Here is a 14436-nt window from a genome sequence, read left to right as displayed (position 1 = left end):
TGACAACAACACCAAATGCTATTGTTTTCAGAACCATTAACTTCTTTGTCAGACAGTAAAAGAGAGGGATTGAGGAGATTTGAAAGGAGAGAGGTCTTTCTGACCTCAGGATGAGAGGGACCCACCTTTCATAAGGATAAGGGAAAGGGGAAATATTGGGGAAATGGGAGGTCAAGGATTATATTTTGGTAAGCACTGTGCTATCTCTGATCAAGAGTTGGAGTTGCTGCCTCTAGATGGTGGGGTCTTGGGTTCGATTCCCAGCTGGATCAGAGATTTTCTGTGCTAAGGGACCGGGTGTTTGTGTTGTTCTCATCATTTCGTCTCATTTTCATTAACATAGAAGTTACCGAAGTGACATCAAATAGAAAGACTTCCAGCAGTCAGCAGAACAGCCCCACAGGGCATCTACTACATAACACTGCCATATGATCATTTCATTTGATAATAAGAAAATCAGAAAGTAATACAGGAAGAGAAATGAGAAGTAAAACGAGCGGTATGATTAGAAACTGAAAAAGTGAAATGAGAGTGAGACATAGAGGAGGTGAGATTGGTAGGAGGGTGGAATGTAGATAAAAAAGAAATAAATAAAATAAATGAGTTAGTAAACAAACAAATATAATAATAATAATAATAATAATAATAATAATAATAATAATATGAGCGGACTTGAAACTCGGACTATGACTGTTCTGTCATAGTCCATTGAGAGTGGTCACAGTGGTTCTTGGCACACTGGGAACAATGCCAAAAGATCTCAGTGGTCACTTGAAAACTATTGTCATTGATAAAACATCCATCAGCCAACTATAAAAAGATGCTTTACTGGGAGCTGCACGCATTATCCACTGATATGTCACCCAGCCCTACAAGTATGGGAAGTGCCTTATTAGTGGTAAAATATGAAATATATCATAGTGAACTCATTTTTTATGTTTACTCTTATTATTATTATTATTATTATTATTATTATTATTATTATTATTATTATGAGAGCTTCAAGGTGATCTAGGAAGTGAAAAATGGAATGAAAAACAGAATGAGTGTAAGATTTTGCTAGTAAGATTAGGAAGTTATATTGGAATAAACTTTCTCTCTCATTTTCTGAAGATTTTGTGATACTTTCCGAAAATGTGACATCCGTCATAACACAAATTATTCTTTTAGAAGAAATAGGCAGCAGGTCTGGCTTAAGAATTATGGCAAAGTTGGGTAGGTTAAAAAATCTAAGGATCTTGGCATCATAATGCAAGAAAATGGTTGAGAAGAAGTTGTTATAGAGGAAAGGGCATGTAAAATGGGAATAGCATACAGTATAATGAAATACTTTTAGTACACAAAATGCCTGTTTAAAAATACAGAAATAAAGCTTTACAGTACAGTAGTGAAATCAGAATATCTACATGCAAAGAATGTCTAGTGTTAAAACATAATTTGGATAAATTATAAACACTAGAAAGGCAATTGTTATGAAAATATTAGGCCCACAAAAACTATGTAAGGTTTTACATTACTAAGTAACAATGAAATTTATTAAAACACAGAAAACATATCTAAAGTAATGAGAAAAAGAAGATGTATTTTTTGGACATTTATATTGAATATAAGACAGTAGATTAACCTCAGAGATGTTCAAATATTTTTGGTATAACAAGTCATCAAGAAAGTTGGATTCATGAAGGAAAAAAAAAAGAGAGAGAGATTGAGGGAAAAAAATTAAAGCTGAAGAAACAACTGACAGAGAAATGTTTAAGGAAAAAGTGTTGTATATGGAAGGATTGCAAGATAGGAGGGTGAAGAAAACTGGTCAGAAGTAGGCAGAAGACAGAAAGAAAAAACATGGTGAACAGATGAAAGAGTATTGGAAGAAAAGAAAAGGAGAACAAACAAGCAGTTACACTTAGCACCTGAAGAAGATTGCTAGGTCAGGCATAAAATCAACTTTAACAACTCAGCTGGACACTTGAAGATTCACTGTCTATGAATGGCTTTTGGGAAACCTCAGAAATCAAAACATGAACATATTGGAGACTTTTAATTTAATGTAGTGTTTTTGAAAAAAATAACATTGTGGAATAGCACATGCAGAGTTACCATAATAATAATGCTTTATGAATGTGATGTTCCTTGAACAGCTGTTCCAGATATATTTATAGCAATAAGCATGACATTTTATTGTGTACAGTTTCTGTCCTACCAAAGGCACCCACACCTGGGGGCAAGAGAGGACTACGGCCCCACTCTAGGTCTTAGGGAAAGGAAAAATATATTGTAGTCAGGTGTTTCTTGAAAGATAAAATGATTTAAAAGTCAGTATTCGACAGGTTTTGACAGAGTCAGAATTGCAACTTTTACAGCTACTTATAAGTTCCATTCCCCCAGGTCCAGCCCCCTTCCCCCCTACAAACTGTTGTATGGGTTCTCTTGTAGCCTACTGCTTATGGTATTAGTGCTTAGTACTACAGTAGTCCCATGTATGCCTTGTGGTCAATTTGTTATTGTAACTGTGTCTGTGAATGTAGTGTTATTCTGACTGTCTCATAGAAGTTAAATACAATTGAAATCGTGGACACCATTTTAATAGTGATTTGATATCTGGAAGCAAACCGTATTACCTCAATTTTCTTTTTATTGAGATTCAGTCTGGCTTTCATACCTGAGGTATCCACACATCTGGTTTTTCATGTGCTAGGATGGTACTATGGCTCTCCTCTTGTTACTAATACTGTAGGGTAACACCCGCTCGAGAACATCATCACACGCTTCCTCCCTTAACCATCCTTATGATGTAGAGCCAGCAGATGGTATTCAGAGGTACACCAGAGCTCCTACAACCAACATGCTTGCTAACAAGGTAACTTCTACTCAATGCTTATTTTATTAGCACTTTTGTGTTCCTTTAATGTTTGTTTACTAATATTAATTTTGTCTAAGGGTATTACTTTCTATTAATGACATATAATAGTTACATAAAGAACAAGTGCTTTATAATTAGAATTAACTATTTTTAGAACGAAATACATTGGTATTTTTTCATAGCCAAGCATAATGTATATGTAACACAGGCCAGCTTCACTCTGTGTAGTGTTATCCCAGGAAAGAAGTAAGTTTTGTCACGAAAACTCTAACACCACATCCAAGATTAATTAATGTTGAGCTTTTAGATAATTTCTTAAGTTTTCTTGACATTGCATGAGAAATATGAAAACATTTAGTGATAATGTTAAGCTAAAACATTGCTTTTCACTTAGCTGGCAGTTGTTACAAACTCACTGAATCATTACTGAAGAATTCAAGCATTATTATCCAAGTTTGTGTGAATGCATACCTTTTTACCTGTTAGACAACAAAACAGCATTTCCTCAATAATTATAATGTTCCATTGAACATAGTTATACTAAACAATCAAACAATGGAAAATACAGGATGGAAAGTAACAATGTTATGAAAAGGAAAGTTGCTACTCATATAGTGGAGATGCTGAGTCGCAGATAGGCACAACAAAAAGGCTGTCACAAATAAAGCTTTCGGCCAGTAAGGCCTTTATCAACAATAGACAAAACACACACACACACACACACACACACACACACACACTCTTTTTATTGGGTTGGCGTGATAGCAGGCATAGAACAAATTCACACACACACTGATAGAGTTCTGATAAGTTAGTGAAGCCCGTATCAAAGTATAGCAGAGATATTCAGGGACATAAATGGGAATCAATATTGTAAATTTAGAGAACATGTATTTTGAGCAAATCATGCATCAGTTCTGTTGCCTCCATCATATTTCACTTAAAAATGCGTATAAGGAATAATGAGTATAAGATGAGAAAGACTAGGATGTATACTGAGGCATATAAATTAAACATTGTTTTTTTCCAACAATGGAGTGTCAGGTTTGAATATCAACAAACAGTGTTATGAAAAGGATAGATTATAATGCGTTCCCATGAACCATGGACCTTGCCGTTGGTGGTAAGGCTTGCGTGCCTCAGCGATACAGATAGCCGTACCGTAGGTGCAACTACAACGGAGGGGTATCTGTTGAGAGGCCAGACAAACGTGTGGTTCCTGAAGAGGGGCAGCAGCCTTTTCAGTAGTTGCAGGGGCAACAGTCTGGATGATTGACTGATCTGGCCTTGTAACAATATCCAAAACGGCCTTGCTGTGCTGGTACTGCAAACGGCTTCGCAAGGGTAAGCTACGGCCGTAATTTTTCCCGAGGGCATGCAGCTTTACCGTATGATTAAATGATGATGGCGCCCTCTTGGGTAAAATATTCTGGAGGTAAAATAGTCCCGCATTCGGATCTCCGGGTGTGGACTACCCAAGAGGATGTCGTTATCAGGAGAAATAAAACTGGCGCTCTACAGATCGGAGCATGGAATGTCAGATCACTTAATCGGGCAGGTAGGCTAGAAAATTTAAAAAGGGAAATGGATAGGTTAAAGTTAGATATAGTGGGAATTAGTGAAGTTCGGCGGCAGGAGGAACAAGACTTCTGGTCAGGTGATTACAGGGTTATAAACACAAAATCAAATAGGGGTAATGCAGGAGTAGGTTTAATAATGAATAGGAAAATAGGAATGCGGGTAAGCTACTACAAACAGCATAGTGAACACATTATTGTGGCCAAGATAGATACGAAACCCACACCTACTACAGTAGTACAAGTTTATATGCCAACTAGCTCTGCAGATGACAAAGAAATTGAAGAAATGTATGATCAAATAAAAGAAATTATTCAGATAGTGAAGGGAGATGAAAATTTAATAGTGATGGGTGACTGGAATTCGGTAGTAGGAAAAGGGAGAGAAGGAAACATAGTAGGTGAATATGGACTGGGGCAAAGAAATGAAAGATTAAGCCGCTTGGTAGAATTTTGCACAGAGCACAGCTTAATCATAGGTAACACTTGGTTCAAGAATCATAAAAGAAGACTGTATACATGGAAGAAGCCTGGAGATACTAAAAGGTATCAGATAGATTATATAATGGTAAGACAGAGATTTAGGAACCAGGTTTTAAATTGTAAGACATTTCCAGGGTCAGATGGGCACTCTGACCACACTCTATTGGTTATGACCCGTAGATTAAAACTGAAGAAACTGCAAAAAGGTGGGAATTTAAGGAGATGGGACTTGGATAAACTGAAAGAACCAGAGATTGTACAGAGTTTCAGGGAGAGCATAAGGGAGCTATTTGACAGGAATTGAGGAAAGAAATACAGTAGAAGAAGAATGGGTAGCTTTGAGGGATGAAGTAGTGAAGGCAGCAGAGGATCAAGTAGGTAAAAAGACGAAGGCTAGTAGAAATCCTTGGGTAACAGAAGAAATATAGAATTTAATTGACTGAAGGAGAAAATATAAAAATGCAGTAAATGAAGCAGGCAAAAAGGAATACAGACGTCTCAAAAATGAGATCGACAGGAAGTGCAAAATGGCTAAGCAGGGATGGCTAGAGGACAAATGTAAGGATGTAGAGGCTTATCTCACTAGGGGTAAGATAGATACTGCCTACAGGAAAATTAAAGAGACCTTTGGAGATAAGAGAACCACTTGTATGAACATCAAGAGCTCAAATGGAAACCCAGTTCTAAGCAAAGCAGGGAAATCAGAAAGGTGGAAGGAGTATATAGAGGGTCTATACAAGGGCGATGTACTTGAGGACAATATTATGGAAATGGAAGAGGATGTAGATGAAGATGAAATGGGAGATACAATACTGCGTGTAGAGTTTGACAGAGCACTGAAAGACCTGAGTCGAAACAAGGCCCCCGGAGTAGACAACATTCCATTGGAACTACTGACGGCCTTGGGAGAGCCAGTCCTGACAAAACTCTTCCATCTGGTGAGCAAGATGTATGAGTCAGGCGAAATACCCTCAGACTTCAAGAAGAATATAATAAGTCCAATCCCAAAGAAAGCAGGTGTTGACAGATGTGAAAATTACCAAACTATCAGTTTAATAAGTCACAGCTGCAAAATACTAACGCGAATACTTTACAGACAAATGGAAAAACTAGTAGAAGCTGACCTCGGGGAAGATCAGTTTGGATTCCATAGAAATTTTGGAACACGTGAGGCAATACTGACCCTATGACTTATCTTAGAAGCTAGATTAAGGAAGGGCAAACCTACGTTTCTAGCATTCGTAGACTTAGAGAGAGCTTTTGACAATGTTGATTGGAATACTCTCTTTCAAATTCTGAAGGTAGCAGGGGTAAAATACAGGGAGCGTAAAGCTATTTACAATTTTTACAGAAACCAGATGGCAGTTATATGAGTTGAGGAACATGAAAGGGAAGCAGTGGTTGGGAAGGGAGTGAGACAGGGTTGTAGTCTCTCCCCGATGTTATTCAATCTGTATATTGAGCAAGCAGTAAAGGAAACAAAAGAAAAATTTGGAGTAGGTATTAAAATCCATGGAGAAGAAATAAAAACTTTGAGGTTCGCCGATGACATCGTAATTCTGTCAGAGACAGCAAAGGACTTGGAAGAGCAGTTGAACGGAATGGATAGTGTCTTGAAAAGAAGATATAAGATGAACACCAACAAAAGCAAAATGAGGATAATGGAATGTAGTCGAATTAAGTCGAGTGATGCTGAGGAAATTAGATTAGGAAATGAGTCACTTAAAGTAGTAAATGGGTTTTGTTATTTGGGGAGCAAAATAAGTGATGATGGTCGAAGTAGAGAGGATATAAAATGTAGACTGGCAATGGCAAGGAAAGCATTTCTGAAGAAGAGAAATTTGTTAACATCGAGCATAGATTTGAGTGTCAGGAAGTCATTTCTGAAAGTATTTGTATGGAGTGTAGCCATGTATGGAAGTGAAACATGGACGATAAATAGTTTGGACAAGAAGAATATAGAAGCTTTCGAAATGTGGTGCTACAGAAGAATGCTGAAGATTAGATGGGTAGATCATATAACTAATAAGGAAGTATTGAATAGGATTGAGGAGAAGAGAAGTTTGTGGCACAACTTGACCAGAAGAAGGGATCGGTTGGTAGGACATGTTCTGAGGCATCAGGGGATCACCAATTTAGTATTGGAGGGCAGCGTAGAGGGTAAAAATCGTAGAGGGAGACCAAGAGATGACTACACTAAGCAGATTCAGAAGGATGTGGGTTGCAGTGAGTACTGGCAGATGAAGCAGCTTGCACAGGATAGAGTAACATGGAGAGCTGTATCAAAGCAGTCTCAGGACTGAAGACCACAACAACAACAACAGATTATAATGTTATTGGATAGATAAAAAATAGCCTTACTGAGCTGCAGGAAAGGAAAACACATGCAAAGGTTAAAAATGCAATGCTCCTTCTGGCAGATGGGTTGAGGGGGAAGGAAGAGGATTTGAAGATACAGGGCTGGGGGATTTAGTAAATGGGGAGAATCACAGAAATGTTGCCCAGAACCCAGGATCAGGGGACACTTACCAGGTGGTAACTCTCTCCATTTCATTTGCCTCACCAGTCCTTTTCCCTCATCCCTCTTCCTTCTCCTTCAACCCTTCTGCCAGAAGAAGGAGCCTGTGGCTCCAAGAGCTTGAACATTTCCTTAACTCTTATATTTGTTTTCTCCAGCCACTGCTTGGTGAGTAGATTTTTTAACCATCCCATTACATTATACTCTGTAGAATATGTTATGAATAAGTGACAATAACACTGCTGTTGTAGTAATAAACTTCCCAAGGGTTGTTAAGTTCAACACTGATTTTCCTTGACTGCCTAGGAAATACATATTTCTGCACGTTATTAAGTACTCCTGCAGTATTATAGCTTAAAGATTGTGTAAAATAAGGAGACAATTCTGTGTGCAACAAGAGAGATTCACATACAATTTTTTTTAAATTTATACTCTATATTTCAAACCAAGGTGTCAAGCAGATACTTCTTTAAATTATTTTTAAACTATGAGATATTACTTCTTGTACCTCTGATATAAGTAGACAATGAATTGAATATTTTAATACTGGTGTACTTTCTCCCCTTTTGTGTGAGTACCAAACACTCCTTGTCAGGGTGGAGATTGTCTGTCCTCCTAATGTTATGAGCACAATCTTGGTAATTCTGTTTGTACTAGTAGGGAGTAAAGGAGACTGAACATAGTCTCTTATGGTTTTAATTCTATGATCTGTAAAATTTATGTATGAAACATAATTCTTTACGATAAATAATTAACGTAGTTTGCAGCATTCAGAACCAGACTACCTTTCTTTTCAGAAGGGACACATGGCATTGACAAACGTGCTAAAACTGAGTATAAATTGTACAGAACAACAATTTCAGAATCAAATTTTCCTTTACATCTTTATTGCAAGAAGAAGGGTTCTCTAGTTCTGAATGCTAATATTCTGCTGCTTGGCCTCCTTCCTCAGTTTATCCTGATAGATGCGTGCTTTCGTACATATGTTTACAAAAATAAATTAAATGTCCACATTTTCAAATTTTTTCTAAGTTTATGGAGATGTGTTATGTAATTGAAATTTGCACCTGTTATATAATGGTTTATTTCAAATCACTGCAAATGGAAGCAGCTTGTACACCTCTTCTTGCTTTTCTACTGATAAGTTCTGTGCAGTATTTGTTGCCTGTTTTTAGGCTTCAGGCTGCCAGATGATGTGGAAGAGTTATGATGGACTGGACTCTCATTGTCAGGTGCCTATGGATGTGATATATAGCTGTTTTCCTCTTCTTTTATGTAATTTTTATTTGAGTCTGATTTATTTTGTACTGGCATAGGCATCACAGTAACTGCAGTCTTTTTTTACAAAATTGGAATGTGCATGTACACATAATTAACAATTACCAAATTGTACGTGGCAGGCTGTTGTATAGTAGAACAGCAATGGAAGTTATAAATCTTACATCTTTTTCTGATCTTTCAAACTGTCTGCATAGGAATGTCAACAATATTATGAAAAGGATAGAGTGCCACTCGACACAAAGATAAATTTTGGGCAGGCACAATGAAAAGACTGTTACAGTTTAGGTTTTGGGCAGAGCTTTCTTCAGAAAAGAAACAAAAACACACACACATTCATGCAAGCAAGCACAGCTCACGCACACGTGACCGCTATCTCAGGCTGCTCTGATCAGAATGCAGTGGTGTCATGTCATATGCAAACAGCAATGTGGAGTGCGGCAGGCAAGGAGGAGGGACAGCAGGGTGCGGTTGAGGAGAGGTACTAGGTGATAGCCGGACAAGGCTGCCAGGTGCAGCGTCTGGAGGGTGTGAGGGATAGGTTGTGGTTGGGGGGGGGGGGGGGGGGGGGGAGTGAGGGAATGGAAGAGGAGAGGGACAGAGAAAGTGAAAAAGACCGATGGTTGCATTTGCAAAGAGCGGCACACTGTGAGGATGAGGGCAAGTGAATTAGGAGGTTGAAGCTGTGATAATTTTGGGAATGCAGAATGTATTGTGAGAATAACTCCCACCTGCATTGTTCAAAAAACCTGGTGGTGGAGGGGAGGATTCAGATGGCACAGGCTATGAAGCAGCCATTGAAGTGTTATGTGGAACAACACACAGCTGAACATAAGAATCTTGAATTTAGTGGCTGCTTCACAACCTGGGCCATCTAGGTCATCCCTTCTATCACCAGCTTTTTCAAACTGTGTGAATGGGAGTTGTTGTTGAAACACATTCTCCACTCAAGAAATTATTCTGCCCTGAGCCTATGATAACCTACTGTTCCCACAACCTCCATTCAACAATTTCCACCACCTGTTTCCTACAGCTCCTACTAATTCGTGTCCCCTCATGATCATTGTGCACTACAAAAGCCAGTGCACCCACCGGTCTGTTTCCGCATCTCTGCTTGTCTCCTTTCTTGCTCTTTGTTCCAACTGCCGCCCCCCCCCCCCCCCAATCCACCACCACCCCCTCCTCCAGCCTTCCGATCCTGCACCTTGCAGCTATTTCTGGCTGTTATATTGTCCCCGTATGCTCCACCTGGCAGCAGTTACTCTCCCCCCCTTACACTCCCATACATTGTCTTCCTTCACTCTCTCCACTCCACTCCTGATTATTGCTTGTGCTCGATGTGACACCATAGCATCCTGGCAAGAGCAGCCTGAGATAGTGGTCATATGGACATGATGTTTTCCTTTCTTTTTTAAAGAAGGCTCTGACTGAAAGCTAAATGTGTAGCAGTCTTTTCATTGTGCCTTTCTTCAACCCAACTGTTCTAATCTTTCTTTCTATTTCACACCCAACCACATTTTATGACCTTTTTGATTTTAATGTTCTACTGGAGAGAACTGTTGACTCTTTCTCAAAATATATCAAGAGTCTCATTGAGGGCTTCACCAATCAAATTTACCCTCCCTACCTTGCCCAGAAATAGACATCCTGTGCATTGTCTCTCCAGTCACACATTCACTGTCTGTCCACAAAGGAGCACTCCTCTATCATGACTCAGTACCACCCAGGAGCAGAACAACTGAATCACATTCCCTGCCAGGGTTTCAGCTACCTCTCATCATTCCCTGAAGTGAGGAATATTCTCCCCCTATCCATGCTACCCTTTCTACTGTAGTATTCCCTGCCTATCGAATCTACATAATATCCTTGCCCATCACTACTTCATTCTTGCTCCCAACCGCTTGCCCCATATCTCATGTCTCTGCAACAGACCTAGATCAAAAGCTTTCCCATTCATCATCCCACTACCACCTACTCCAGTCATGTCACAGACATTTCCTAACCCCATCAGAGACAGGGCTACCTGTGGAAATAGACACATTATCGTGAAACTAAGCTGTAACCATTATGTTGTTATCTACATGGTCCTGACAACTAACAAGCTGCCTGTGTGCGTGAATGGTCACTGCTAAACTGTTGCCAAGAGACAGCTGTACCACTCAGTTGCTGGACATGCTGCCAAACAAGATGTTGTTCACTTTAAAACTGCTTCACTGCCTCCTACATTAGGATTCTTCCTCCCACCACCAACTTCGCTGAATTGTGCAGGTGGGAACTCTCCCTACAAAATATTCTTTCTTCCTGTAACTTGATAATAACCCTCACTAGTCCCTGTCCTCTAGCCACCTATCCCCTTCCTTGCTCTCCCTTCAGCCTTCTGTCCCACCTGTGCTCCCACTAATTGTTTCCCATCTCCTTTTTCTATTTCTCTCCTCTGCATCTACATCTAAATACATTCTCCGCAAGCTACCAAACGGTGTGTGGCAGAAAGTACATTGTACCACTACTGGTAAATGTCCCTTCCTGTTCCACTTGGAATCAGAGTTAGGGAAAAATGATCGTCTATATGCCTCCACATGAGCCCAAATTTCTCTTATCATGTGTTCATGGCCCTTATGTGAAATGGATGTTGGCAGTAGTAGGATTGTTCTGCAGTCAGCTTCAAATGCCACTTCTCTCAATTTTCTCAGTAGCATTTATCGAAAATAACATGGCCTTCACTCCAGGGACACCCATTTGAGTTTCCTAAGGACCCTGCACAAGTTGCCCTGACACTGAATGTAGTGGCCCTACGTGCTTCCACAGAACTACAGAAGCACAGTATCTTCCCCAATCCTTGCCCTGCTGTCCCTCCCCATTTCCACTCGATGCCTCCTCCTTCCCTCCCTCCCTCCCTCCCCCTCCCTCCCCAGTCATCACCACTACCACCATCACCCTCCCTCCCACCTACCCCAGCAGATTGCTGCTTAATCAGGTGCAATTGCAGCTAGGCTCCAGTGTCCAGGGATGGTGGTCGGTGTGTGTCAGTTATGCTTGTGTGTTTTCTGTTTCGGAAGAAGGGCTTTATTCAAAAGCTTTGCAGTCTTTTTCGTTGTACCTTTTTGTCACTCAACACCTACTCTATGTGGGGAGTGAAAATCTATCCTTTCCATATTGTTGTTATTCCATCGAGGACCCTGAATATGGTATTTCTAATTTTACTGAACTGCACACTGTTGTGGACTCTCACAATTCTCTATTTTTTTTACCCATCACAGTCTTTCACTTTTGGGCAAGATATTTTTGGATGCATACTAACATACACACACAGATTCTGTATTTTCAAGAAACGCAAAAATTAGATAGGAGTTGAGGCATTCAAGTTAAACACAGTCAGTCAAGCAAATGTGCCTTAATTATGCTACTCGCATTTCCTTATTGTTCTTATTTTTCATTTTCTTATTGCCTATCTTATCTATATAGTTAACAGAATGACAGTCAATACCTCTGAAAAGCAGTTCATCTCTGGCATTTACTGGTTGATATCACAACTTGCTGCAGTTCTGGAAATTCTTGAGGTCTTTGCGTGAGTGGGAGACAGTGATGGGCCTGAATACTCCTCTGTTTAACAAAGGGATGATTCCAGACTGAGTACCCTTCAACCAAGCAGCCAAACATTATTTCACATGTATAGCAGATGTCAAATGAGATAAACACTTATGTTCTATTATTCTGTAGCATGAGCATATTAGAGGTGAACTTCCGATACCTCCACCAGACTTGCTGTGTGACTGACAAAGTGTTAGGGTCCTTCAAATTTAACCTTTTGTTTATACTTTTATTGTTGACTAATAATATTACAAAATCACTATATTATTTATCATATTGTTTCTGGCAGCAGAATTTTTTTCTGCAGTTGATAGGTAACTTCTTGTTCCCTTCATTGAAAAAAGAAGAGAATGTCCCAACAGCCAAGTGTGCATCTACTGATAACTATCAAATGGTAGCTGTAATTTTGTCTTTTTGACAAGTTTTCTAAGGGCCAAAGTACGTAACAGTCACCTGAGGTTAAATGTGGACTATTGGAAAGATGTTTGGAAGATGAAAGGTACTACACAGATTTTATCGCTGGTTAAGGGCTATTTAAGCATCTGTATACTGTTAGTGAAACAACTGCGTGCATCATCTTCATCTTCATCATATAAAATAGAAAGAAACTTCCACATGGGAAAAATATATTAAAAACAAAGATTCCAAGACTTACCAAGCGGGAAAGTGCCGGCAGACAGGCACAATGAACAAAACACAGAATTACTAGCTTTCGCAACCGATGGTTGCTTCTTCAGGAAGGAGAGGGAAAGATGAAAGGATGTGGGTTTTAAGGGAGAGGGTAAGGAGTCATTCCAATCCTGGGAGCGGAAAGACTTCCCTTAGGGGGAAAAAAAGGACAGGTGTACACTCGAGCGCGCACACACACACACACACACACACACACACACACACACACACATATCCATCCGCACATACACAACTGTGTATGTGCGGATGGATATGTGTGTGTGTGTGTGTGTGTGTGTGTGTGTGTGTGTGTGTGTGTGTGTGTGTGTGTGCGCGCGCACATACACAGCTGTGTATGTGCGGATGGATATGTGTGTGTGTGTGTGTGTGTGTGTGTGTGTGTGTGTGTGTGTGTGTGTGTGTGTGTGCGCGCGCTCGAGTGTACACCTGTCCTTTTTTTTCCCCCAAAGGGAAGTCTTTCCGGTCCCGGGATTGGAATGACTCCTTACCCTCTCCCTTAAAACCCACATCCTTTCGTCTTTCCCTCTCTTTCCTGAAGAAGCAACCATCGGTTGCGAAAGCTAGTAATTCTGTGTGTGTGTTTGTGTGTTTTGTTCATTGTGCCTGTCTGCCGGCGCTTTCCCGCTTGGTAAGTCTTGGAATCTTTGTTTTTAATATATATATATGGTATTTCTGTTTCACGCCAATCACCTGCCACCCTACCTAAAACCTCTTTCCTCGTCACCGTAGCCAGCTTCATCCTGACCCACAACTTCTTCACTTTTGAAAGCCAGACATACCAACAATTAAAGGGAACAGCCATGGGTACCAGAATGGCCTCCTCGTATGCCAACCTATTTATGGGTCGCTTAGAGGAAGCCTTCTTGTTTACCCAAGCCTGCCATCCCAAAGTTTGGCACAGATTTATTGACGACATCTTCATGATCTGGACTCTCAGTGAAGAACAACTCCAGAATTTCCTCTCCAACCTCAACTCCTTTGGTTCCATCAGATTCACCTGGTCCTATTCCAAATCCCATGCTACTTTCCTTGACGTTGACCTCCATCTGTCCAATGGCCAGCTTCGCACATCCGTCCACATCAAACCCACCAACAAACAACAAGCAACAGTACCTCCATTATGACAGCTGCCACCCATTCCATATCAAACGGTCCCTTTCCTACAGCCTAGGCCTTCGTGGAAAACGAATCTGCTCCAATCCTGAATCCCTGAACCATTACACTAACAACCTGAAAACAGCTTTCGCATCCTGCAACTACCTTCCCGACCTGGTACAGAAGCAAATACCCAGAGCCACTTCCTCATCCCCTCAAACCCAGAACCTCTCACAGAAGAACCCTAAAAGTGCCACACTTGTGACAGGATACTTCCCGGGACTGGATCAGACTCTGAATGTGGCTCTCCAGCAGGGATACGACTTCCTAAAATCCTGCCCCGAAAT

At 40.3% G+C, this 14436-nt stretch overlaps 1 protein-coding gene across 6 annotated transcripts in view; it reads left to right on the top strand.

Annotated features, from left to right (window-relative positions):
• LOC126281932 (neurobeachin) overlaps positions 1-14436 on the top strand; it is a 2071601-nt gene that overhangs the window by 1275000 nt on the left and 782165 nt on the right. For all 6 annotated transcript variants that reach the window (XM_049981271.1, XM_049981272.1, XM_049981275.1 and 3 more), the window contains one exon: positions 2735-2857. In XM_049981271.1, the coding sequence (XP_049837228.1) occupies positions 2735-2857 (123 nt within the window). The remainder of the gene's footprint in view (positions 1-2734; positions 2858-14436) is intronic.

The sequence above is a fragment of the Schistocerca gregaria genome, chromosome 7 (assembly GCF_023897955.1).
Source record: "Schistocerca gregaria isolate iqSchGreg1 chromosome 7, iqSchGreg1.2, whole genome shotgun sequence".
Taxonomy (NCBI): Eukaryota; Metazoa; Arthropoda; class Insecta; order Orthoptera; family Acrididae; genus Schistocerca; species Schistocerca gregaria.
The sequence above is the reverse complement of the archived record's forward strand: the minus strand, read 5'-3'. Positions and strand labels throughout refer to the sequence as shown.